At 37.5% G+C, this 27,745-nt stretch overlaps 1 protein-coding gene across 8 annotated transcripts in view; it reads right to left on the reverse strand.

The window, feature by feature from the left end:
• Window positions 1–1,573: 1,573 nt before the first annotated feature.
• Window positions 1,574–27,745, reverse strand: part of WDR20 (WD repeat domain 20) — a gene marked incomplete at both ends in the record, with an annotated part of 47,905 nt that continues 21,733 nt past the window's right edge. Inside the window, 3 exons of one of the 8 annotated variants that reach the window (XM_082000372.1) lie at window positions 1,574–1,627; window positions 12,864–14,141; window positions 19,762–19,944. In XM_082000372.1, the coding sequence (XP_081856498.1) occupies window positions 1,574–1,627; window positions 12,864–14,141; window positions 19,762–19,944 (1,515 nt within the window). Of the gene's footprint in view, window positions 1,628–3,315; window positions 3,397–7,880; window positions 7,971–12,845; window positions 14,202–19,728; window positions 19,945–27,745 lie in introns of those variants that run through there. The other 7 variants (XM_082000369.1, XM_082000371.1, XM_082000370.1 and 4 more) reach the window with 7 other exon arrangements.

A 27,745-nucleotide genomic window follows, 5' to 3' on the forward strand; every position in this document is an offset into this window, starting at 1 on the left:
GCCCGCCTGATGCCCGGCTGCAGGATTCAGCGAAAGCCTGACAGTGACTGTTGCTCCGTAGGATAAAGGGAAAGGTACGGCGGGTACTTCTATCTGCTGTCGTTCTGGGGCTTGACGCAGAGCCACAGCTCTAGGCGGGATTTTTAACCCTTGCAAGAACTACTGAAAACCGTTTTATGTGTTCTGTTGCTGACTGATTAAGAGTAACGCATGCTCAGACAAGCAGCATTAAACTATATGAATACATGGATCTGTCCGTCTCCCTAACGCCTATCAGTTTAAGGGCGCTGAATGAGAAATGAGATGCCTGATTTAAGACAAGTTGTCTCAGAAATGCATCTACTCCAATATGCTGACCTCATTTTAGATTACCCAGTCAGAAAGCACATATATATGTATCTGCTACTGCTGGATCTTTCACTTCACAACTCCCAGTACAAATATACAGGAGTATGTGATTATAAAATCCTCACCCCACAAAGTTGTCTGTCTGGAAGATTTCCACTGTATGATGTATTTAGAGATAAACCATTAAGGACAAGAACGGAACAATCTTATTTCACTTTTCTAATTGAAATTCAACTATATTAAATGCGAAGCAATGTTCTAGAGGAGATATTTTTGAAAGGAATTTGTTCTACAAAGTGTAATGATATTTCTGTACCAACCACTTAATTCAACAAAGGATTGATAACATCAAAAGTGATCGAATTTGAACAGAAAGTAAACAAAAATGCATATTCAAGATAGTTTAATATGTATTTTCTGAATTAGAAATATCACTTTCTTAAATGAACGAGAATTTCTAGTGTAATGATCCATTACTCCCCCTCCCCACCACTGAATTACATTATTTATACATATAATACAGAGCCGATTGCAGTTGGAAACAACAATATTAAAATAAATGTTTAATAGATACAAAGGCTTTTTCTCCACAACATAGTTTTTCTGGTGTTTGGGCACCAATTTTAAAGTAATTCTCTGTTAGCATTAAACTATTTAAGTGCAAAACAATTTTGTTTTAAAAATCTATGATTGCAGCATCCATCTTCCTGAATAACATTTTGAAGCCAGAAAGTAATGACTTTCATTTTCCATGAGTGCATTCCAGGCTGTCTTCTAGCCACCTCTGGTTAAAAAAATCAGTGCAAAATAAGCAATGGTGAAGTACTAGTTTAACCATTGAACTTACTTGAATTTAAGAAACATATTTTATTTTACACTATATATATATATTATTTATATAGAGAGATTAAATTACAATGGACTTGAAAAGTATAAAGAAAACCAAAAATGTTACTATTTTTTCCTGCACCACCAAAGAAAGTTTTTTCTTTTTTTTTTATTTAAATATGAAAACTCTTCCTTGGGTGAGCAGCCTAGCAGTGTTAGCTGTAGTAAGAACTCATTACATTATTCCTTTGCAAATTACTATGTGATTCACATAATTCCATGTTTACACTCTGCCACGTTATAATTTGTGATGCTCTTTGCCTGAAGAACAGCTCCTGGTTCCACTGTCATTACTTCTTGTCCTGCGTTCAGAGATTTGCTAGCAGTAGTGTGATGGCTATACTACAGTTCCACTTGGAGAATTGGCCTGGTTTTGGGATGACAATAAACCCTGCAAACAAAGCAGTTTACATTAATCCAGCAAGAGAACCTGACATTGATTTTATAAAGTTCTTAGCCCGAAGCTAAAATGAGTACAATTTATTTTTACCACCCCTTGCTTACTTTAGACATCAGCACCTTTCCTGCAAAAGAATCTAAGCCACTATTGTATCAGTCAAGCAGCAGACGGGAGCTTGCAGTAGGAAAGCATGTGCGTTTATGACACATGATGAATCTAATCCCCTCGTTTGATTTAATCTACCTTGCATTTTGAGTCACTGTGAAACTTTAAAAATCGTACACCAAAAAAGCAATCAGCATTTTATTAGGGTAGCAACAATCCAACCTATTCCAGTATGAACAAGTTTGACACCTAACCTGATACAGGGAAATGCTCAATCTCGTATATGCTATTGAATATTACAAGCTTTGAATAGAAAAATAGATCATCTAACTAAATACTTATTTTGGTATTTTATAAGAGAATGAAATGCTGCGCAAGAGTTCAGTAAAGATCTCCCATTACAATGTAAGCTTGCATTTGGGAAAACTTTTTACCGGTTCATTTAACTACATCGCCACTCAAATAAAATGAGACTTGCTTCGTTTCAGATATAATGCCATGACTGCGCTAATCCCATCCCCACACTAGACAGAGGCTACTGTTCCGGATTAAGGCAACTATACCTATGGATAGATTCCATTTCAGGTTTATGTACAGTAGCCCCTTTGTAATCACTCACATAAAAGTAACCGTATGTCAGACTTATTTAGGAAAAGCTTAATATGAAAGTACAATTTAATCTTCTTGCAAGGCCATTATTTAGGTATAACAAGTGCCAGCAGGCTGAGGAGCACAATGGCAGCTAAACTGGAAGCACACCAGTGAGTATCACTGTGCAACTCCTTACTATGTAGGCAGGATGAATGCACTTTTAGCAATTTCTCTAAAGAGCTACCAGCTTAGGTTCTTACCTCAAAATTAAGATCCTGTGACTCAGATCCATCAAACTAGACAAGCTCAGGCAGCAATTAGCACACAATGTAGAATTTGGTCACATACTCAGAATCTACATGAGCTCTTTCTTGGATCCAAGAACTGAAAAGTCAGGACTGACAGAAGAAAACCCTGACCGAGGAGGTGGAAGGAGGGCTGGGCTGGCTGGATTCAAGTCATCAGGTTTCTACTAAAACCATAGCCCACCCTTTTAAAACACATCTAATCTACCAGTTCAGACACATTATGAATCTGGATACATTTGTCGGATTTATAGCAGACTCTGTGTGTGTGTCCATGTGCATATATACATGTGCACATATTTTGTATTACATTTATATATGATGAAGTATGTGTCTCAATTTGGTGCCCTCCATAGATCACACCTGCAGGAACGAGAACACTTTTTTTATTTTTACTTGTTTCTGTGGTGGATACCCAATTCAAACGCTGCTGAGGCAGACTGAGGTGGGTTGGTCTTTAAACTTGTTTGACATTCAGGATGTGCAAAGATGCTGCATATTTCATGAGAAGAGAACAAAAAGTTTCCTAGTTGTTATTTAAGGAATAGATGGTGAAAAAAGGCAGAATTTTAGAGCAAAGAAGCTACTGAAGCACTTCTGAAAATTTTTACCAAGAAAGTTTTGTTCAAAAGCAATGAAGATGAATCAGAACTCTGTAGTTCATTACTGAAGCATTCTTCAGAAGTCTATTAAATCCACCAGCAGCTGGAAGGTCTTTCTTGTCAGAAGATTACATCCACTAAACAACTTCCAATTACTCTGGAAAAAGACTTCCAAAGGTATTATTTTCAGTCTTTAATAAATCAGTGATCCAAACTGTTCACATGCAAATACGCACTTTGTAAGCACACAGAAAGTACTAGGGATGGCATAATATGATGTCTTTTTCAACAGGCTCATAACTATGCTATACAAAGAGAAGTAAGTACTATTCTAATATCAGATTTACACTGTAATGCAAGGAATTGTTGGGAAAGAAAATGAAGAGTCATTCATTTTCCTACAACTCCTCTGGAAATGGGCAGCACATACCAAAGTGCACGGTAGGGAACTACCAGACACTGGAATTCAAGTTCTAAGACTAGGACCAAGGAGTCACCCAGTCCTGGTTTCATCTCCCAGGCCATGAATACTCCGTGCTTTAAAGTGAAGTGCAGTGCAGGTGGCTCCAAGTAAATGAATACTAGGAACTCCTTATATTTCAATTTTTGCTCTGAATTAATTCTGCAACTCTGAGCAGGCAAGGCAGAGGAACACCAAAGTGGAAAGTATCTTAAGATCAATATCCTTGTGCTAGTGCATACAGACGTTTCAAAAACTTTGCAAGTACTGCCTTAAAACTTGACGAGGCTTCGACAGCCATTCTAGAACTCCACTTTTGTGGGAGAGATCAGAAATTTTGTGAGTTCTTCCAAGTACTTCATTTAAGAAGCCATCGTAGACCTTAGATATTTATATAAGAAAAGCAAGAATAAGAACTTGGTTTTTAGGCACAGAAGTTCTACCAAAGTGGTGTGTGTTCTCGGTGGGTCCTGAGTAAGATTCTATAGAATTTTGCCATTACATCAGAGCCTTTCAAGGAAGGCCATTTCGGAAGTTACATTAGGCGTAACATAGGAAAGCCACATTAGAAAAGCAAGCAAGAGCTCAACCAAAGTTACCCTACAAGAGTCTGATCTGTAACACAAAGGGCGTGGGACAAGAATATTTGTAATTGCATTCTCTGGGAATAATACCACGGATAAGGTTATGAAAAAAAAAAATACAGAAAGCTCCTGTCTGTAAAGAAAGATTCAAGAAATCAGACTGTGGTGCTTTCTGTGATGAAACCACCCAGGCCAGCCAACTGGCTGGTAAAAGATGGAACAAAAGCTGCAGCAGCTTATTAGCACAACAGCAAAACTGCACAGTTTAATAGCTGTGACAGAAAACAAGAGAACTGAGATGCGACAACCGCAGATCTGCTGTGTGGAACAGTGCCTCAGCTTAAAGTTGAAGAACAAACAAATCGTACTAAGCAAGCAGTAGAAGCAAATCAAGAGACCGTTCAAAAAATTTTTGAAAATAAATGTAGTCTTTTATTAGTAGTATTATTTTGTCAGCATGTGGGTCTAGCAGAGGGTGGGAAATGGAACAGTTATGAGACCCAAGTCAGGAATTTGATAAAAGAATCTTTGCCACAACCTCAGAGAGTCCGCCAAGTAGGTGCTCCATCATCTGCCATCTTAATGGAACACTCCACAGCTGAAATGTGCTGCTTTCGCAGAGGATGGTGTCAGCTTTTTTTACAGCAGTTAGCAATGCGAGAGTATTGAACAGAGACTGTTTCAGCACTAGTTGCGAGGGCTATTCCATGTTTATCTATGCATTCTCCAACTTCCCAAAACACACAGGACTTCGCAAATTGGTAAAAATAGGCTTGCATGTGTAGGAATGAAAAGCCGTAACAAATGCCATCAGCAAGGTCATTTCCAGCTAAGTTTCATGGCACTCATAGCTGTGGTCTGTTCAGAAAGACCTGCAGCAGCATTAAGACTAACCCTCCTCACAATTCCTCGGATTGCAGGGCCGGGGGGTTGTATTGTTGAAAAAAAATCCACATATGCTCCAGCCAAAAGTTTGGTTTTTTCCCAAAGATATGAAACACAAGGTTTCACAACAGAAATTCAATCTATGAAAGATCAGCACGCAGTTGCTGTATTTAAAAAAAAAAACAACAAACCCACACCAGGAAGATACTACTAAGTAGAAAAAATGCCATCAGTAACTACAGAGTTAGTATTTTCTTCATGTAAATTAGAATGGCATTAATTGGAGCCAAAGATGCAATCATACGTAGTTTCACTAACCTAGATAATAAACTGCAAGCTTGGCCACACGAGCAGCATAAGGGAAGTTAATGTCTATGTGCTACTTCACAACGCTCTTGGCACACACTCAGCTTTCGCCCTGGACAACAGCGCGCTCCTTCCGTAAAACGGTAACTTGCCGGCTGGCCGGACCCTGCGTGTTTTTCCTACTTTGTTTTGAAAATGAAAGGTAGAAAAAACAAAGAGCCCAATGTAACAACCAACCAATGTAAAAAAAAAAGTCTCAGTACACTTCACTAATGCAATTAAACCAATTTTAAAAATGGCTGAATTAATGAATGCCCATAAAAAAAGGGGCATTAGTTTGTTAAACCAATTCTGCTATTGCCAGCATATGAAATAATGGGAATTTATTATTTGAAGAACATTCCATGGGTAGTTTATTCTTGTCCAAAACTGTGATATTCCTGGAATAATTTGAAAAAGTCATCTGTACAGAGATCTTTGCTTGACAAAGGAGCTGACAGTCCCATACAGTATTTAAGCAATAATAATATGCCAAAACAGGATGAGATTTTTCACATTTGTTTAAAATTGTGTAGTCAAATCAGCTGAATTAGTTTTAAGATTTGCATGAACAAAATCTCCAACAGTTTCTTATCCAAATGAATCAGAATTTATTAGCGTAAGTTTCTGAACTGCATATACTCACTAAATCAGATATTATTATAATAATATCCGAGTGATAAAATTGAGAATGTTCAAGGAAGCACATGCTGAACATCCACGTAACATACTACAAAGAAATACTTTGTATGGGATTTAGGGGGATACAAAGTTGATATGTATCTTTACACAATTTATATGTTCACTAAAATGTTTAAATAAATTTTTTGTTTTCTGTTTGCTCCCCCCCCCACCCCCTTCGTTCTAGTAGTGTTACAGAAAAGTATAAATGCTTAAACCATTTTACACCAGATCTTGTAAAAGCATGTAGTGGCATCAAGGAGGTTTCACTTGCAGCTTCTCTTCTGTGTACATAAAGGAGTTTTTCTCCTAATAGAGGTGTATCACCGTTTTATTCATTGTCAACACAAAGAAAAGTCAAGGCTGCTAGAAAACCAGCAGATTAAGACTAACTAAAAATATCTCTAGTGCTATTAGGCAAGATTACTTCAAGACTAGTATATGATTGGCAAATAGAAGATATGCACGTCCAAGAGAAAAAAAAAATTAAGATTCAACTACTTGTGTGCTGTGAAAAATCACAAAAAGCTTTTGCCAGCAGAAATCTGATTTGGCTCAAGCAGTAGGACCTTAAGCTTCATTTAGGTAGTAAGGGGTCACATGCTGAGGAACAGTTGTTTCTCGAGCTTCCTCAAACTACAAAAGTCTGTAAGGTTTAAAATTTTCAGATTAGAAAATAATGAAATGGAGATAAACCAGAGAAAACCTCAGGGGAAAGCATATGACTGAAGGCAACCCCATTTTGGTTAGTTGTAAAGTAAGTGTGATCTTAGCAGAAGAAATGAGACAAATTAATTTGATCCAAGTTGATCAGCACCTACCTAAAATCCAACTTCAAAAAACAGAAAAGAATGTGATCATACAAGTTATTTCCTTGAGAAGTTTGGGCAACATTATTAAAGACAGACAAGCAAGACAACACTTTCATGTTCCAAGACATCTTTTGCCAAAGTGCTTTCTATGACCACAGAACTTGTGGAAGTTGGTTTTGTTTCATGCTTACACTGACTGTCAAGAAACTGGTTTGACCAACCAGTTCTTACATCGTTTGATGCAACTGTCTGTTCCCAGAAGCTTTCAGGATGGATCTCATTTTGTTCCTCCATTGGCACCCGTTCTTAAATACACATATATGTTGTATATATAGAGCATCATAGTGGTCAATCAGTACGTTCTGAAATGCCAGAAGGTTCTCAAGTTCACATAAGAAAGATGATTTTCTCAGCTTTAGTCTACAGAGTGTTTTCACCTGACAGAGTCCTACCTCAGTTAGACTGGGCCCAAAGTAACTAACTTTTTCACTGAAATTTCTCAAAAGTGCCTTTGAAACACTTTAGTAAATATAATTAGTTTGGCTCCTCCTTCTGTCAACACAGAACTACTGCTGCAAGGGTGACACAATCCCTAGTCCACTCAGATGGAAGGGCAACGTCTTAAGTCTTAGACTAAATTGGTTCCAACAAATTTTGCAGCCAAAGTTTTAGACTGGTTTAGTTCTAGTTCAGATGAGTTTCCTTCTAGACTAGCCACAGTTTTTCCAGACAGAAAACACCTGAATCATCTTGAGAGCGCCATATCCTCAGGGCTGTAAATTCAGCATTCATTAGGTAAATGTCAAGATCTAAACCTGGAATAAAGAACATAACCTGCACCGGAGTCCAGAGAAGAAAGAGCTCCTGTAGAGTCCTAGAAGGAACAACAACACTCTGCTCCAGCTCCTATTTGACAGGTAGGCAGAGAGAATCTAGATGCATTCGTGTCCGTGTTTTTCTGAATCTGAGTTTAAACAAGTTTGATAAGTGGTCTGATAATTTCATATTACCCTAGTCCTAAAAAAAATAAGTATCATGAGACATGACCTTATCAGCAAGATTTAAACATCAAAACTTATGCATCATCTTGAGATGAAGTGAAACATTTACTCAGAGCAGGTTACAGGATGCGATCAACTTCTTACTTTAAAATATGGAAAGCTAGCAGCTTGCTTTGTAGCCATTTGTTCAGTACATATAATAGCATAAGACCACCTAAGGACTGCAAGATAAATTAAAACTCCAGTGTGGAAAGGACTATTGAAAGTTATCTACATTTACAGTTCAATCACAGATTTTTATTTAACATCAGAATACAGAGGACAACCCCAGCAAGTTATTTTGTAATGTCAAGTATTTAGTAAAGTTCTTCAGCTGTAACAGTGACAGTAGAACAGCTAAAAATAAGCAGTATGAAACAAACATCATCTTCTTAAAATTATAAATATACCAACAATACTTCTTAAAGCTTAATTATTGCAACAGTTAAATTAACAATAGTTCATGTTAGAAAGGCTCTATGAAATTTATTCAAGTTGTCAAGAAATTAGATGGAAGTGTAAAAAGGAAATACATATGAATTTTACTTTTGATTTTCACTAAAGGTAGTCAATACAATTTTGTACAGTATCACCTAACATGTCAATCTTTAACAAACTCCAGTATACAGAATTCATAAAATGCAGAGAAAAAAATTGTTTAATTTTTACATGTAAATTGACAGAAAATTAACTGACACAAATTTTATTATTGTAACATAAGCAGGCCAGCATTTTAAATATTAATTTAGTAGCTTTATGTTGTTAAAGGGGCAGAAATATACAATCATTCCAAGTACACAATCAAATTTTAAGAGGTGATAATTCAGAACATGGGTTTTCTAAAGAGGGTTTAGTAAAAGTCATGTTATTTCCTAATCCAGACATCCTCATCATAAAGCCTTTACAGGGTTATGATCTCTCCTGGCTTTACTGGAGCCACTAGTCGCACCTTCACGCACACGCACACACACACATACCTTGCTATAAATATCACACCAGTGTACTAGGTTTAAATTCACCCTGATAATGCGGGTATGCTATGTGCAACTTTGCTATTATGCACACTACAGAAAGCTTCAAATTTCAGCATGGTAACCTGAAGTCATATAGCTGTGTTTCAGTTTTACTATAATCATCCCTGAAGTTTATACAGATACCGTATCACGTTGAAAGAAATCTATTTGATAGTACTTAAATACCAGCAATTGAACTTCAATTGTAATGATGAAATGCTCCTTTCCATTGAGGAAGAATTAGTATGTATAGCTGCTCATCTCACTCAAATAGTACACGAATGTTTAAGTACTTTCACTAAAACAGAAGCCATACTAAAACATGATACTGTACTACAATCGTAGTTAACTAGAAAATTCAAGGATGTTATAATTTAAGTCTAAGTTTTCCTGTACAATAAGTCAAATAAATAAATTCCATGTGCATTTGTTTTACAAAATGGTAGCATGTTTATCTTGCTAGGTTATACACTGCCATTTCATCTGTTCATACTTCTGGCCAATCTTACCTTGAGCTTTCTCACTAAGGAAACAACTCATGAGCAACTTACATAAAATGGAGTCACTGTACAAGATAGTGAATACTTAATTCTGAAGTCAAACACAGAAATCATATCATTGTTTTGCATATCCAGGTACCACTTTGGTTTTCTGGGGGTTTTGTTGGGTGGTTTGTTTTGTGTATTTTTTTTTTTTTAATTGCTTCTGCAGGTGATCTAATTCAGTTTGAAGTTGCTATAAAGATAACACATGAAGTTTACCTTGGTTCCTTTAAAATTCTTTTTTTATGTTTTCAGATTAATACAACAATTTTACAGTCCCGTTTAGGTTTCCCATCAGGGGCTGGGAAAGACAAGGAGCAGAGACGAGATAGCTAACTGTATGCTGAGAAGAAAGTTCACACTCTTGTTAAGGCAACCTATTTTTCTCACCACCCTGAACCTTCTTCCTCAGAAACAGGCTAACAAAAAGCGAGAGTAAAAAAAACTGAAACTAATGAATCCTGAGCCTCATTCAACTTGTTTCTTACTGAATTTTGCCATTCACTTGACCTCACTCTGATTGGGAGTTAGTACAACAGTTCTGGAAGTACAGTGCAAGAATGGTATATCCAGTGAGGAAGCTCAAGGTATGATTATGTATACACTGAAGCAGTAATGTGGAAAGTTTATAAAAAGTCAGGACACTGTAAGCACTGTACAGCCTATCTGCTATCATAAGAATCACAGCTGAAGAGACATTTCTGGATTTTTTTTTTTTTTCCACTAAGGGCAGCACCAGCCCAACCAGAAAAATGAAGATAACTTGTCATACACTGTCCAATTATCCAGCACATCTTTTGATGGCTATTAAAAGTGAGAGGGAAAGGTAGCACTGGCTCAATGGAAATCATGTTAGACACTGCAAGCCTGCTTCAGTTTTCCATCCAATTCTTTCTTCAGGCTGGCAGTGGCATGAATTTAATGAAGGCCCTTTGAGGCAATGATGGAAGAAGCAGCAAGATTCAGAGGCCTTCACTCTAGAGTTGGCAGACAAAAACGTGATGGAGTTTTAAGATCACTTGGGGACCCTTATTTCAAAAGGAAGACTAGAAATAGCAGCTTTAAACCCCAGAGTAATGGGACAGCCTAGGATAAAACAGCTGGTGAAACAGAAATAAATGGTATATAACCCAGTAAGAAAGACATTACCATGAGTGTTTTATACTTTGACAATTTTCATTAAATAAAATTAAGTGCTTTCCTATAAACAAAAAGGATGTTCATAACGTCCTTCTGGCACAAATATTTTCCTATCAACGCCCTGTAAACATGCCACCAAAATTTAGTTTTTACCAGCAGAGTGAGCTGACTAGAAATGCAAGTGAAATCAGAAAAACAAATTCATTTGAAAATTTCTACGTAAATACTTTCTAAACAATACGGCATTTACATCAGTGTGCAATATATTAATTTTGAAAGTAATAACTTCACAGCATGAAAATTACTTACCTGTAATTAAAGTTTTCCATATTGGCCAATACATAAATCCTGATTTTTTGGTACTGCATACTTTATCTCTGAAATATTTGAAATGTCACATTCCAAATCAAAGTCAATACACAAAAATATTTAAGTTACACCCAGTCTAACAGAACCCACCTCAGCCACTGAAAATAAATTTAAGTGTAGTGTTTAGCAGTACACAAAGGAGTTTTAGAACAAAATGAAAATGCAGGTCAACAATAGAAATCTGAGGCACTGCTGTACATGTATAAAGTTAATTCATAAGACATATGAATTGCACTGAGTCACAGAAGTAATAACTGCTTTAGTATTTTCATTTAGGAGAAACATTTTAAATAGTTTAGTGTTTTAGGCGGTGCTCTTTTGTGTTGTGGTTTTTTTTTTTAATTAATCTGCAGTTTTTAGGCAGAAAAGTACTTCTAGGTAACACCCTCCTCCCTTCTCCCCAGAAAAGGTTTTACAATTTTTAGTTTTAGATACAGACTTTAAATATGCATTAAGATGCAGAGCGGACATAGCTCTCTACACATATCTATGTTGTTACAAATTTGATAACATCTCAAAGAAACCTACATTATACAAACAGTTTTAAGAAAAATTATTAAGCTTTACTTAAAAGTTTATAGCAACGAAGATGTGGTATATAAATATATACAGTACCTCCACTTCAAAAGTCCAATTTATGAACCAAATGGTTAAAACCTAATGAACATCAGATTTTCATTTAGATTGCCCAACATGGTAATATTCAGGTATCACGAGATTACTTCTTTTTCTCCAGGTGATAACCTACATCTCCTTTCAGAATTTTTCACAAAAATAATGGTCCTTTTTGCTAGATCAACTCTGGTAACGTTTTCATAGCTGTATTCCTTTAAAATGTTGCTAGCAAACAAAGCTATTGTAGCACAAAGTACTTTTTAATAAAATAATCACCACATTTAGCTTCATTCAAAATTTAGCTTGCTATACATTAGACAGAAGAAAATAAAGTTTCATCTGTGTTCAAGTGCGTTAACAACAAGAGTTAAAACTAGTAATATATTTCAGTTGATAGAACAGGTGCCATCAAAAAGCATGAGCTTGTCGATGACTAAATTGCCTAACAAAACTGACAGTAACATAACACTGAAACTACTTAGAGAAAGCTTGCATGATTTTCCCTAACTTAACAGATACATAAATAAAAAATTAAAGTTCCTTGAGAATACTGATTCACAATTTCAAGAGCATAAACTACAGTCAGTAAAGGGCTCACAAATCTGTGCATAAAATGGCTGACATTTTAATAAGAAGTGGTTTTACATTAATGGCAGGCCACCACACAAAAGTATGGAGAAACAAAACACTTTGGTTTCAGTTTTTTCAGAGGCTCACATTTCTCATTAGACTTAAAACCAGCTGCTTTTCATAAGCTGCTCTCATTGGGAGTGCTGTATTTTGAAGAAAACATTAGAAGGATTATAATTATTTTAGTGACTGACAGGTTTTACTTCAATTTTTACATAAATAGCTTTCACCATATTGTGGTTATGCTTAAGTATAAGAACACTGATCAATAGTTTAGATATACAGTATTTATTTCTTCTGCTGGAAGGCAACTATACTTAATAATTGTATCCAAGACACTTCAAATCATTCAGAAATATGGCATGCAGTATCCAAAAGTATGGCTCTGAGGATTTTTTTTTTTACATTAAGCATAAAGAAATTTTATATTCAACATTCATTTAATTTCAAGAAAACTACCTATTCAGAGTTCTAGTTCTTTGATGCAGCATTAAGGATTAAAACTTACCACTTTACCAGGCCTTGCCCATGTGCAAATAAATCCCTCCTGACAAGCAGTGACTATACAGTCTTCAAGAAAAATTAACACAGTCAGTCTTTCATGTGCTATCTTTTTACAGATAAGAGGCTCTAACAAGGGAACATCTTCCATTCGGGGACAGAGAGGTGTTCCCAAAGTTTTAGCTGGGTCCGTTTTGGTTTTAGTAACTAGGTTCAGTTTGTCACTGCTCTTGCTAGATATATGTCCCATGCTATGATTTCTCTTGTGATCTTTTTCATGGTGTCTTTCCTTCCGATCGTGTAGTGATAAGGTTGCAAATTTACTAACGCCAGAAGCAATGGCACCATCCATGACACTGCTTTTACTGCCAGCATTTGAGACTGCAGAGTGTGGAAGGCTGTTTGACCGTGGAAGAGGAGGGGGTACAGAGTTTCCAGGTGTTGTGATACTGTTTCCATTACTTCCTGGGTTAGTTCCACCACTTCCAGCAGGTGGACTTGTGGCATTCATGACATTTGTATGTGTCCTTGCTCTTGAGAGAGGTTGGTGGGGGAAGAGGATATCTTCTGTAAGATCCCACAAACAGAGCTGTGTGTCCTGGCCTACTGAACCAAATCTATATGTAACACTTACTGGACGACTGTCTGTAGAGTTCCTTTTGGATAGCCTAGATTGCGTACTATTTGCTCGATCTCTGCCAAAATGAAGGTCTTGGAAATCCTCATCACTTCCGCTAAATTCCATCGGGTCATTCTCTTCTACACTAGTGGTATATGGATCAAATGCAACAACACTGACCCATGATTTATGTCCGTGGCCTCTTGCTATTACTCGACAGTCCACGAAAGACCAAACTGTTACCAAGTCATCCTCTCCACCTGTCACTATGTATTTCCCATCGGGACTCCAACACACACAGAGCAGTCCTCCAAAGTAGCTTTTCATTGTACCATGCAATTCCACTGAATCAAAGTTAAACACACGAAGAAAACCATCCTGGCTCACACACGCCAAGAACTTCCCATCTGGGGAAAAGGCAAATTCATTCAGGGCACCCTCTCCTACTGTCCATTTAAGCAGAGGGTTTCTTGTGGATTTACTCTTGCAAGTGTGAACTGCAAAACTTTCTCCTTGTTTAAGTAGCTGGTAGTGCGGGGCTGTGGTACCACAAGTGTGCTCCACGTTATACAAGTACATATTGCCACTGGAATGAGCTACTAGGAAAAGGCTTTCCGAACCTGGTACCCATTTTACACAGGTTACTCTGGACTTGTCTATTAGTCTCTGTGAAAAACAAAGAAGATACACATCAGAAAGTCTGCAAATTAAAGTTTTAATGATTAACTGTAAATCTGAGCTTTCTGGGGGGATGTGGAACAATATTTAGCCAAAGTGAACTCAACTTTCTAGAAAGGAGCTATATTACTGTATTTGCAAAATACTTATCAGGCAGTAAAGAGGAAATTATTTTCAGACAAAGTGCTACCAGAGGTTATTATTATGGTCCACTCACATTCCATAAAGAACATACTTCAATCAAGCCAACCTGTTGTTATGAATCTAAAGGTAGTGTTCTTAGGTTTATTTTTCACTGTGTAGGTTGAAGAACGTAAAAAGGAAACAATCAAGGAAACACAGAATGAGGGAAAAAAGGCAGTTACTTATCTGCACTACATAGCAAACTAGTTACAAATCAACAACAGTAAATTTAGATTCTGGTTTTATCTTAAATCACAAATAAAATCCATCCTCTGAAAGAAGAAAAAAAGGGCTTTAGGAGTCTTTACCAGCTTTTACTGATTTGGGGAGCAAAAGCTACATACACAGTGACCCTATTATGATGTGGCTGGAAAGTTAGTAGTTAAATGCATGTAGTTCAGTGAATTCAGAAGGCACCACATACTCTTCACCTTGGAATTCCCACTCTCCAATTACTTTTCATTCATTAGCCAAGGACCTGTCAGTACTCTCAGTTACCACCAGATTAAGAAGTTTCCTTGAAAGAAAAGCATTTTAATAGAGTCCATCATTGCAAAAGAATGAACACACACATTAAACAAATGTTCCTGATCATAATATCTTCAATGCTGTAAGAACGGAGAGATAAAATTTGACTCCTTGAGTTTGCTAGTGTAGTTATGGTGGACTTCTAAAACTTACCAAGTCGCCCATAGTATCACTCAACTGCAACTTGGAGACAAGTAATTCTTTACAGGCACATTCAAAATTGGTATTTGGCACAGATTAATTACAGTCTGAAAGAAGAGCCAAACTACACAAAAGGCAAGAATGCAAATACAAAGAGCCTAAGGAAATACCAGAACAAGTGACAAAAGTGTTAAAAAAGAAGAAAAAAAATCCCCTCCAAACTTTGCTATGCTGTTTATCATAAACAAAAAACCCCCAATAATTAATTGACTGTTACCCATTCTGGGCCTGTAACTATCACTGGAAAGCAGCACCTAGTCATTTTAGATTATGCTTTTGCTGCTGTCGACCTCAGTGTAAGACCAGGAAGCCTCTCTCCTGTAATTTCTCATTGGTTAAATGAGCCATTTTGTACTTGAGAGCTGAGAGATGTAACTTAATCCGGGAACTTTTCCTCAATTGTGGTAGCTTTAAAATAACACATTCTTAGCTTCTGTTGTGATATTTTAAATATTTTGTCATGTGTTCATTAATATATATCGTTTGTGTCTCAGTAATGATGGTATCGGAACTATTAGATAGAAAGTCTCCTAGTACACAGCAAGAGAATACGGACAGGGAACATCAGCCCAGCTGGCTTCCTATAGGCAACAGTCTTCTCATTACAAAACTACCACTAATTACAAAACTACTGCAAATATGGCAACACAGCAAATTTTCTTGCTCTCCTCTACTAGAGCAGCTCAACCTGACATACAACCTCTACTCGTAAGAGCAGTTGCTCAACTTTTATACTAGAAATGGCATCTTGAGTCCATAATCATGTTGGGCTACACAATCTTAAATATTGTACAGAAATCCTGCAAACCTGATCTTTACTTCAAGGAAGCTAGGGACAAAACAGAAAGTTGCAATCTGCCATGAGAACAGATTAGCTCAAAGAGACAAGATGCAGAAAGACTTTAAGTTGATAAGTAGCAAGTGACTACAACTCATTGCCTTCTCAACCAGCAGAGCTTTAAATCCACCAGGAAGATAACAACTCCAAAGTTATGACTTTCTGAAGTTTTAAAAACTTTCAACTGGGTTCACATACTACTGCAGCACAACAAAACAAGACCTGAAAGTCAGTATGACTGGCAGATGCATTACAAGAATGGACTGAACGCAGTATCAAGCAAATCACTGGAGTAGCTGGGATAAGGAGCCTATGTTCAGTTTGGTGAAAGAATAGGAAGTGAAGGAGCTTCAGTCACTAGTCAGGAAGACAAGCCAAGATTATCTTCATAGCCATGTTTTGAACAAGCTTGAAGTGACAAAATTATAGTCATAGGCCACAAAGGAGTGAAAAAAATTGAGGCAAATCAAGGACTATGCATTAAGGTCTGCCAAAGAGCTTTGGCAACACAGGTAAAGGAAAAGTTTATTAGGAAAAAAAACGCAGCTTAAGGCTTTAGTTTAAATAAAAAAAGAATTAAAAGATGAAAGAAATGTAATTCAGTTGGCTAAGCTTGATAATAACCAGCTATCACCTGGGAACAACTGAATCTGTGAGGTATACTTGGTTGGTTTGGGGAATAAGAAAATACCACTAATTTAATTCTGACATACCTAGAAGGAATACCACTGTTGGTACAGACTGATTTAGGTAGGCAGCCACAAGCTGCGTAGTATGACTCACCTCAGCCTTTCAAGTCCCTATTGTCTTCTACATCAATAGAATTGAAAAGAAAAAAAGAAGAGTAACAAGTTAAAATGCAATAGCCTTAATGCAGTCTAAGTGCAACGTAATCTTCTGTGTCATAACAGGTTATTTTACATATCTCATATACTTAAGTGCTATCCTGATTGCTTTATCACAGGTGATAGTCAAAACAGAGCTTTGGGCTACCTGAATCACTAAATTACTAACAGGATATGCAGTGAATTCTAGTATCTCTAGCATTAGTGCTAAATCTGTTGAAAGATGTAAACACTCATTTAGACCACCTTCTGCCTATGAAGATATGTTTATTCTCAAACAGTATCTAAACTCTAAATATATTCAAAACCGAACAGGCACCTTCATCTTGAAGCAAATGAACCAGCTCAAACATCAACGTTCACTATGTATCTAAAAGCCATTTCAGAGAAACAAGCCAGAACTTCGAACCACGTCCAGGGCAAACTTCAATACTGTAACTGACAGATTAAAAAAAATATATAAAAGTTTTAGGATTGGTTGTAACTGCAGATAAGATCAGTGTAGGAAACAAGAATCTGTCATTTAACTCTAGCCTACTGCGCGCATAGTTTTCATAGACTCATAGAACAGTTTGGGTTGGAAGGCACCTTTAAAGGTCATCTACTCCAACCCCCCTGCAGTGAGCAGGGACATCTTCAACTACAGCAGGTTGCTCAGAGTCCTGTCCAGCCTGACCTGGAATGTTTCCAGGGACGGGGCATCTACCACCTCTCTGGGCAACCTGTGCCAGTCCTTGACCACCATTGTTGGAAAAAATTTCTTCCTTCTATCTAGTTGAAATCTACCCTCTTTTAGTTTAAAACCATTACCCCCTGTCCTATCGCAACAGTCTAAAAAGTCTGTCCCCATCATTCTTATAGGCCCTCTTCAAGTACTGGAAGGCTGGAAGTCTCCCCAGAGCCTTCTCTTCTCCAGGCTGAACAACCCCAACTCTCTCAGCCTATCCTCAAAGGAGAGGTGTTCTCTCCCTCTGATCATTTTTGTGGCCCTCCTCTGGACCTGCTCCAACAGGTCCATTTCTTTCCTCTGCTGAGAGCTCCAGAGCTGAATGCAGGATTCCAGGTGGGGTCTCACCAGAGCGGAGTAGAGGGGTAGAATCACCTCCCTTGACCTGCTGGCCATGCTGCTTTGTAGTCCAGAATACGGTTGGCCTTCTGGACTGTGAGCGCACATTGCTGGCTCATGCCCAGCTTTTCACCCACCATGAGTGTTTTGGTAGCACTGAGCAAATCCTTATGTTAGCTTTGTAGAAAACAGATCATCTCATTTAATGTTCAACAAACTGTCAAAGGATGTATTCCCACCACAGAGAAGTAATGCTGGTTATAGCACAGAGAAAAGGCAATACTGTCTAATGGAAAGTGGCTTCAGTTGCTTCCATCATTTGTGGACTACCACAAGAACTACTCAACCTGTAATGCAACTTTACACTGTAGACACCAGACAGTAAATAACAACAAGGCATGTAAACATGCACTGGACCTTTATGTAAGTATTTCAGCAGAAGTTTTTCTCAAAGCAACTATAGTTCACCTACAAGAGCAGGAACTGCTCTGTGATATGAAACTCTAGCTGTTTATGGTATTTCTACTGCCATCTGTAATACTTACACTATTATCATACAAGATTAAATCAGAGCTGTACTTACACAAATAACTGTTTCACATCCAGACTACAACTCCCAGTAGCAAAGTCGGAATTAATGACAAATGTGGGTTGTAGCAATGCAGGGGGAGGGCTGTTAGGACAATGCTAAAACAAACATTTCAACTACTTATACAGAAGTTTCTACTAAACAGAGTACCCCATGCAACATTAAGAGATTCTCCAGCGCTGTTTCCCACGCAAGCAGAAAGACAGAGCATGTGGGAAAAGGCTAGGTAAGAAGAAAAATGCCCCTCTTCTGATCTAGATGTAGCTACTTTTAGAAAGCTGAGGAGGAATTAAGACAGTTCTAATTATAAAACATCGCCATTGAGAACAATACTTCAATCTTCTTTGCACAATGACAGAGCAAGGCAACACATCTTTCTGAGGTGAGAAAGATATGCTTGCTCAGTTTGAAAGCTGAGGAAGGCTTAAATTCATCTGCAAGGCTCTTTTCAAGATTTGAAATTTCTACGGGGGGGAAAAAAAAAAAAAAAAAGACCTGCAAAGCTCTTTGCAATTCATGTGCAGCTGGATTCAACACAAAAAGGAGCCAAAAACACCCCCCCAAAAGAACAATCACCCTCCCCCAACCCACCCAAATTCCCACAGCTTATCCTCTGCAAAAAAATGCTGTCAAAAGTTCTACCAGTTACGAGATTTCTTTCCTTGTTAGCATCCAGACACTTACTCTTCTAAGAATGCCAATACTAGCACATAATCAGAGACAGTGGTCTTGTAACTTGGCATTAGCCCACTCATAGTACTCCCTTCTATCTTTCCGTATTCCACAGCAGCAGAAAAAGCAAATGGAGAGTTTCTTTCAGGAACATCACATGGCCAAGACCTCATAAGCCTTCAGCTTTTTCTATGCAGCATTCAGCTTGATACCCTCATCTTCTCCAAGCAAGCCTTTAGGAATCCTTGATACAGACAGTTTCTGCTGTAACATCCTAACCATAAAAATTGACCTTATTTAGTATTTTGACCATAATATATTAGCTAAGTAGGAGCTTAAATGTTTTCTTCTTCATGTGGAATGAGAAGCCCCAGAAAGAACTCACTGCAGAGCACATGCAGCAACATTTAGATTTGTAGACCTTTTTTCCATCAGTTAACTGTTACTAACTCTAGTTACAGTATTACCCAAACTAGAAAGTCCTAATTTTTTATCTTAAACTCCAAAAGATTCCTTCATGAATAACATTTTTGTGTAGGTATTCCAAGCCAATGAGACACCTGAAAAACAAAGGTAGTGACTGAATGATAAGCTATATAAGCAGAGCCATCTACAGAACTTTGAGAATCTACGCTCTTTAATATCACAAATACATTGCATGCAAGAATGTTAAGATTTCTACTTACTTCCTCATTAAATAACTTGCTAGTTTCTTTTTTAATAGGGTCTATAAGTTGGACCTGGCCTGCAGAGAAGCCTACTAGAAGAGACACACTTTCTGCTGTGGCTGTTAAGTGATTGAAGTCGTGGCATGTAGGTTGTGTTCCTTTGTATATCCTTTTGTCTATTGGTTTACTCAAGTCCGCAGCCTGCAAAGAGAGCAAACAGAATTAAGACAGTTTATCACAATGTGTGCATACAACCAGTTCTATTTGCAAATAATATTTATACTAATCAACAATTTATGCAGCCACAAAACCCGACTTTAAAAAGTAGGTTCGTATTTATCAAAGACATCCAAGATGTTGTCAAAAGGTTTATCTTTTCATATAATGCAATACCTGTGTTTTTCAATTTTGCTAAACACTATATCTACCCCAGCCTTTGCAACTACATCATGTGACAAACCAGTGACAACCATTCAGTAACAGAAAGGCTCCAGTAAGTCCTCAAGATCAACCTATTCCCAGAAGGCCTCTCCTGCCAGAAGCAGCATTCCATCACAGAGGCAAGGTATCTTCTACTTTCCTAGTAGCAGCCTTCTCAGTATTGAGTACAACCAATTAAAATGGATTGGAAATAGCATATTCTCAATCACCTGATTCTTGTACCCTAAGTCTATCCTTTTATAACAGGCAAACATACGATATTGATCTCAAGAAAATGATCAACTAGATCCTAGGAAAGCATTTTCTAGGAACACTAACACAAGGTGTTGATACTGTGGTTATAAAACACATTTTAAGCCATTAAGCTACCAAGTAATTGTGCTTCTGACACTGAACACAGAATACAAATATAACTCAGACAAAATAAGTGCTAACAAAACTGAGGAACTTCAATATAAACAACTGAAGATCTGACACTAAAGTGTCAGAACCAAAAGGAACGGAAAAGCAATTTTAAAATGCTCTCTCAGTTGTGCAACCCATGTTTACCCCTATATCATTTCTGAACAGCCAATCTTTCATCATCCAGAGATTAAAACCCACACATTTAATATGCAAGATCATATATCTGGTTCAACTTTTTTTTAACTCCCTATTTACTAGGTTCAGAGTCTGTAATTAGAAAACTGCATATACTCAACAATATTACAGACCTGAGATGCAGCTGTGATTTGGGACTCTGATTCTAATTTCACTACATATTTTTTTCAGTATTTTTAGTCAGAGGAAATCAGGCCAGCAATATAAGAAATAAAACTTCTTTGAGGAAGAGGACAAGCTTCACATAAAAAAAAATTGCTTCAGTGTATTAAACCTTTGAGGATGAGGTCTGAAGAGCAGCAAATCCTTGGTGTGCATGGAGCTACACTGACAGAAACTAGACCTGTCAGTAGGGAAAAATCATAACTAGCTACACAGTGAATGATGTCAGGTGAGCCATTTCCAAGGCAAATTTAACTACAGGATACACACAATAAGCATATATATGCAACAGTATTAAAGCTGCATTTATGTTTTACAGCATATATTATAAACCAGTTTAATCAGGTGTATGGCCTCCTGGTTGAAAACTCCAAAATGAGGTGATGTATTCCAACTTCTAAAGTCAGTAGATCAAAAAGTTATTCTCCAGAGCTCACAGATCCATTACAAGCTAAAACAGAATATTAGCAATACCTCTTCAAGGAGAACTTAAATAGAATACTAACTCTACTGGGAGATCATAGGATAAGGTGCATGCCTACAAAGGAGTGTTCACAGGCAGATGTAAATCTGTAACTTGAAGCTGAAAGATCAAATCCTAGAGGCCATGCAATTATCTCTTATATTATACAAGGTTCCCTTGCCCTGTATCACTACCAAATAAGTGATATCAAGAGATAACTTGAGGTAGCGTTTCCATCTGGAAGACCATTCTACAGAAACATACAGATGCATCCCTCTGTACCTCAAAGAAATGCAGAGTTAACAAGGTTAACCTATGAGACTCAAGGTTGTGTCCTCTGGACAAAAGTTCCAGCAGGGCCCAATACTTAAGAAGGAAGATCTATTTTAAAGTAACTAGAACTCAGGCTGAATGATCAGAGAACCATAGACTCTCTCAGCCATCAGAACACATAGGTATTCCCAGGTTGTTCTCATTCTGAATCCTTCCTATCCTCTTAGGCAGCAAAGAATCAACAGGTGGCTATCTTCAGATTAGTACTATACCTTGCTCTTTTGTCTGGTTGAGGTTTTATATCATTAGCTTTTGTTTTTGTTGTCCGACAAATTTGGTGTGACTGAAGTTCCCCATCTTCTGAAATTGTGTGATAACAGATCTAGCAAGACATGAAATTCTGATAAATCTAAGCAGACTTCACTGTGCTTGTTCTAGCTGTTCTCTGGGAACCAGATGGCAGTGACAATCTGTCTGAATTGAAATGGAGTATAAATAAACTAATTCAACCCAGAATTAGCCAGGCTTCTACTGACAGGGATGCCCTGCCTTTTATTTACATGCATATAGTGTTTTCAGTTATAATACAGATGTCTCATGGAGGTAAGTCAAATCTACAAGCACAGAAGTATTCTTTTGGTCTTGATCTCTCTTAATTGAAAGACAGCATAGAATCAATGAGCATAAGAACTAGGAGACATTTTATTTCTGCACAGCTGAAAGTTGCTATTGGATTTTGATAAAAACAAGAAAAGCACTTACTCATAAAATTCAGTCGCACCTGGGACTCAGCATTTCATTAGTTCACCACTAAGTCCATTTGCTATAGCTATTTTGTGGAAGATCTGATTCTCAAAGAGCTTTTATATGATATCTGAGTCCATAACTGTCAAACCCTAGGATATGACACTATTTACTAAACAAGTTGATGTGAACTGCCCCTCTCTCAGAAGAATGGTGATGTACTTTGAAAGAGAGCAGAAAGATCCTGGGATTAAGTGTTACCAAACATGAAGGTTAAAAGCACAGGATCAGTCACCCTCACCTCTGCTTGAGCTGGTAGCAAGCTATTTGCAGGCTTTCTGTCCCAGTTCCTTTAAGACTTTCTTCTAAAAAACACTCAGCCCTATTCCAGCCTGTCCACTTTGAGAAACTTACCCCATTGTGAATGATTCATGAGGAAAGCAACACTTGGTAATCGTGACTGTGAGAAGGCTGGGGCATCTAATGCAAGGCTAAGAATACCATCTACCCTTCGAATAAAAATCTGTGCAAGCCATTGAAGTACATTTTAGCTAGTCAAGACTCTGGTATTAGCACCTTGGCCAACTGATACCTGCATTAGAAGTCTGCTCCTTCCTACATATAGTGGTACTTCAAGTACCCCTTGGGCAAAGAAACAAGAAATAATGGTTATCAGACAACAAGAGGATTTTCACACAAGAGTTGTTTAAAGTCAGTGATACAGGTAAACAAAATAGGTGTACCTTGGGCATCAACACCTTCTGAGCCCTGTCTTTGAACAGATTAAAACTCTAGAAAATGTTACACTTAATTACAGAAGAAAAACTGACCAACTTTGCCATTTAGTTCTTTGTGATAAATTTATACTAATAAAACATGAACCATGTAACTGGGGACTTCCCAGTCCCATTTAGTTAACACTCTCAGCATACTATTTTTGCAAAATTACCCCCACTCTGCTGGGGTAGACACGACAAAAAAAAAAAAAACACCCCAAAAAACAGTTTAGCAGTTGCCCATTCACCTTGAATCATGACTTCCAGCAGAAAGGCAGTCAAATAGAACATCTTAACACAGCTTTAAATACCCAAACACTAGGAAGAAAATGGGGAAAAAAAACCCCAGCAAATATTGAAGTTTTCAGATTCTGACGTTTGAAATGTCCGATTAGGGTGGGCATCAATAACCTTGGTTCTATAGCTGCATGTAATTCTAAGATCAAAGCCAGATTAATACCAATGGGTCATAGCTATAAGTGAGATTGAGACAGAATACTAGGTCTTTGAGCCTGCAAGTGAGGGCAAATATTTAATAAAAATTTTACTTCCAAAAATCCTCTTCAGAAAATCTCTCTTGTCCAGACAATTAACTGATCTTGAACAGCAGATTACAGATTAGTTATGTATGTAGAGCTCTAGTGCAACATAAAAGACACAAAGAACCAAGATAATACACTTTTGAAAACAATTTCCTCAGCATTTCTGGAGCTTGGAATTCACAACTTATTACCTGTAGCTTGATATCTCTTCCATACCTTGCTGTCCAGGGATTCAATGGTCCCTGGTCTATAAACAGAACAATCTGAGAAAGCTGTGCTTCTTATAATGCTATGCAAGTAACATGAGAAATCAACTCTTAGAATTATTACTAAGGGAACTTTATTGAACTTCACAGATGGTCTTTAAACCCTAGCTGAAAAGAAGAGGCAAGGTAACTCTTGCGGCAGCACTTTTCCTTACAGTATCACCTAGTAAACAGGGCAGGGTCTTCCAGGACAGACTTGCTCACTGTATTAGCAAAACCAGAGAAAACCTAAACCAGGTTTACAGCTTGTTTATTCTTCCTCCGTGTCTGTGCTGGTCTCACTCGCCTTCCTGCAGAGCTAGCTGAAGGACAGAGAAAGCTGAGGAACACGGCAAGAAAACGGAGTTATCCTAGGCACTTTCATAGAATTTTCTGGCAAACACTGTTCATTGTTTCTGTACACAAGTGTTTCTGCCAGAAATACTAGCTTTAATACTTCATACTGGAAATACCTCTAATTAACTTTATTATGAAAGGAGTCATTTTCCAGGGTTTTGGTTTTTTTTTTTTGTAGAGCCCAAATACAGCTCACAATATTTGCAACAGAATTTGTAGTTTCTTCACTGTTGCTTCAAGCTGGCCTGATCTCATAGCTGACCCTGCTTTTGGGCAGGAGGTTAGACTGGAGCCTGTCAGAGGTCCCTTCCAATCTGAATGACCCTGAGATCCTAAGCTTAGGATCAACCAAAGCAGCATCAACATGGCCACACCCAGCTTACTGAACAGGTCTGGTTATGTCTTAAAGGAACTTCATGCAGGAAGAAAACTACAGGAGCAAGTTAGTTGTCTTTCCCTATAATGAATACTGATGTAGAACAGAAGTTCTGCTGAATTTTTATGAGATACACAACAGAAAGTCCAGGCAACACTTCCTGCAACTATAAAGCCCTAATAAAACACTCTTCAGTGCAGCTGACGGTGCCATAGCTAAACAGTAATAAAATGGCTTCTACAAATGTAACTGCATGTAAGCTGAGAGACTGCTGACTAGTGGCCTTAGCTTTCTCAGTAGAAAGTTTAAAGTCTGGTAAGAACGCACATCAGTCCCAGGTTCTCTTCAGATTTAACAACACAAACCTTTCAAGTACTGTACAAGTGAACACGCATTCAGGGCCAATTCAGAAGCCCCCAGAAAACTTATAAACTAGTTTGAAAGCTTCTGGGAACACTTACAAACTAAAACGAAAAAAGTATAAATTCTCTTTAGGATTCTATAAAAAGCCAGCAGACAATCACCATTTATACATAGCTATAACATAAAACCTATTTATACATAGCTACAATAGGTTTCTTAAATGTAAGGACAGTTTCTTATTAAGAGCTGCTTTTTCCATACCCAGTTGATGTGCTTAGCTTTAAGGGTTGCATAATAGGTGTTTCGTGTGTACACACAGACTAGTTTTAAGTGTCTCCCAAGCCTTGCAAAGCCATTAATGCCAGGAAAATTTTAGGTCTTGATTTAGCAACTTTGTATTCAATGCACCTGGCTTTAATATTAATGTCACATTTGTAAACCTCAAGAAACCTATTATGTCATTTTTAGTTGTGCTTTTAAAATTTGGCTGAATTTTCAACTCTATGAATTGAAGCACCAATAGCTTAACATCCACAACAGCACAAATGCTGGATTTGCTGCCAATTAACATAAGGGCAAGTATGAAATAACACTAAAAATAAGCACACACACATTCACTTTCCCTTATTCCTCTCTAACTGAAGGCAAGAGAACCTATGAGAAGGGGATGAAAGTTGCACTGGACAATATACATTGAAAATTAAAAAGAAATTGGGACAAAAACAATTAGCAGGCAGGAAAAAGCATTTGCTACCTTTAACATACTGCCTCAAAGAATTTCCATTAAGGTATCTCCCTAGAGCTTCCTTTCTCTAGAAAGTCTCCAGAAAGTACAGCTGCCAATTCATGCCGTTTTTACTTTCATAAATCTTAAGATCCTGATCTTCAGGACATGATTTGGCTTCAATGGCATATCTTCTGATGTACTTTTTCCTAATAGAAAATATTTTGAATGATCTCACTTAAAGTTTAAAATAATTTGCATTTATACCCACTCCCAACAAAAGCATGTCAAGATTTATTTCCACTCAACAGAACATTTACTCTCCTGAACAATCCTACTCCTCATAAATGGGTTCCTGTATCTTTGCAGAAGGTTTTTTATAAGTTACAAAGCACTTGATTAAATGCTGAACAGGAACACTTAAGGCATGTGACAGAGTTTCTAGGATACTGTACAAGAACAGCTCTGTAAGTAAAACAGGGACACCAAGTAATTTTATTTAACCTAATTTTTTCAAGCGTTCTACACAATTCATCCATAACAAAGTCTTAAAAGATCAATTTTTTACAAAGCCGCTTGCAAATTTGGGGAGCTACTTGATATTCTCCTGCCTTCTAGATTTAACTTCCACTTGTGGCCATACAAGACATACATGGGTTTTGAAAGGAGAAAAGCATTATTTAACAATATTTCAGCATTTATTCTTGCAGCAGACAACTACAACCACATACATTAAGATAAAAGCTCTAGTCCCGACAATTAGTCATAAATACATATTTAGGCAAAGATCAGTTTAGTTTTCTGAAATATCCAATAAAATAATCATATTCTGTTTCCAGAAAAATAAGCACTCAGAGCAAAAAGCACACACTGGTTTGAAGTGACTCTACGTGATACTAAGAGAACCAATGATTATATAATTGGCAACATCAAGAAAGTGGCTGTGAACACCATAATGAACACACATAAAGGACTGTGATTTACAACTTACATAACAACATTAACTCCATTTTAGTAAGGCTGTAAGTCAAAATATTTATCTAGTTACAGTAGATATTTTTATTTAAAATTAGTTAAAAAACCCAGAACAGTAGAGTCCCCCAAAGCGAAAAATCCTTTTTTGTTTGCAAATCCTCATTCACTTCGCAGATGTATATAGAATCAACTTACCCTTTGCTTCTCTGTAAGATTGGCCAAAGGGCATTAAAGTAGGACAGGAATGTTAACACATTTGAACCACTGTAGGCCAGGGAGGTTAAGGGAAATTAAAACAAGGTTTTGAACACCTCCACACACAAAAAAATAATCTTCTCTGTTTTCTGAGCAGAGAACACTCCTGCTGCCTCCATCTGTTGCAACCCAACAGAGGTCTCAAGTCACTGAAATTGTTCCTTCAGAAACTTAAAGCATTATTCATTAGGTAAAATTTACACCCATGCTGACACTGCTCCTTTTGAGTGGAAGACCAAAACATACACCTTGTGACAGTGCTGTTCAAAGAGTTGGGTCAGACCCAAACTGTTCCGATGAACTGACCACAACCCTCAGCACAGCCCTCCAGAGCAAGTCCTTGTTAGTCCTGAAGAGGTCTGTGAGCAGTGCTTAGCATCTCTGAAAGAAACCCAACAGGCTGCTCACACCAGGAAGTAGACTGGAAACGCTCCAAGTAACTCAAGCAATCTTCAGCTGCACTATAATCAAATCACTAAAACTTCAGGGAAATGACATGACATTGTAACTTAACTTTTCAAAAGATGTTTGTTGCTACAAAGTTAATTTTTATTATACCTGCAGAAGAAAACCTGTCCCTTTCCTCCATAGAAGCACCCCAGTCTTTCAAACCACACTTTGCACAATACTGCTTTACTATGATACAGGAAGAACACAAGAGCTTTAACTTGTTCTTGAGCATCTAAACAATCACTAAGAAACCCAC

Source organism: Phaethon aethereus (assembly GCF_964289735.1).
Source record: "Phaethon aethereus genome assembly, chromosome: 5".
NCBI lineage: Eukaryota > Metazoa > Chordata > Aves > Phaethontiformes > Phaethontidae > Phaethon > Phaethon aethereus.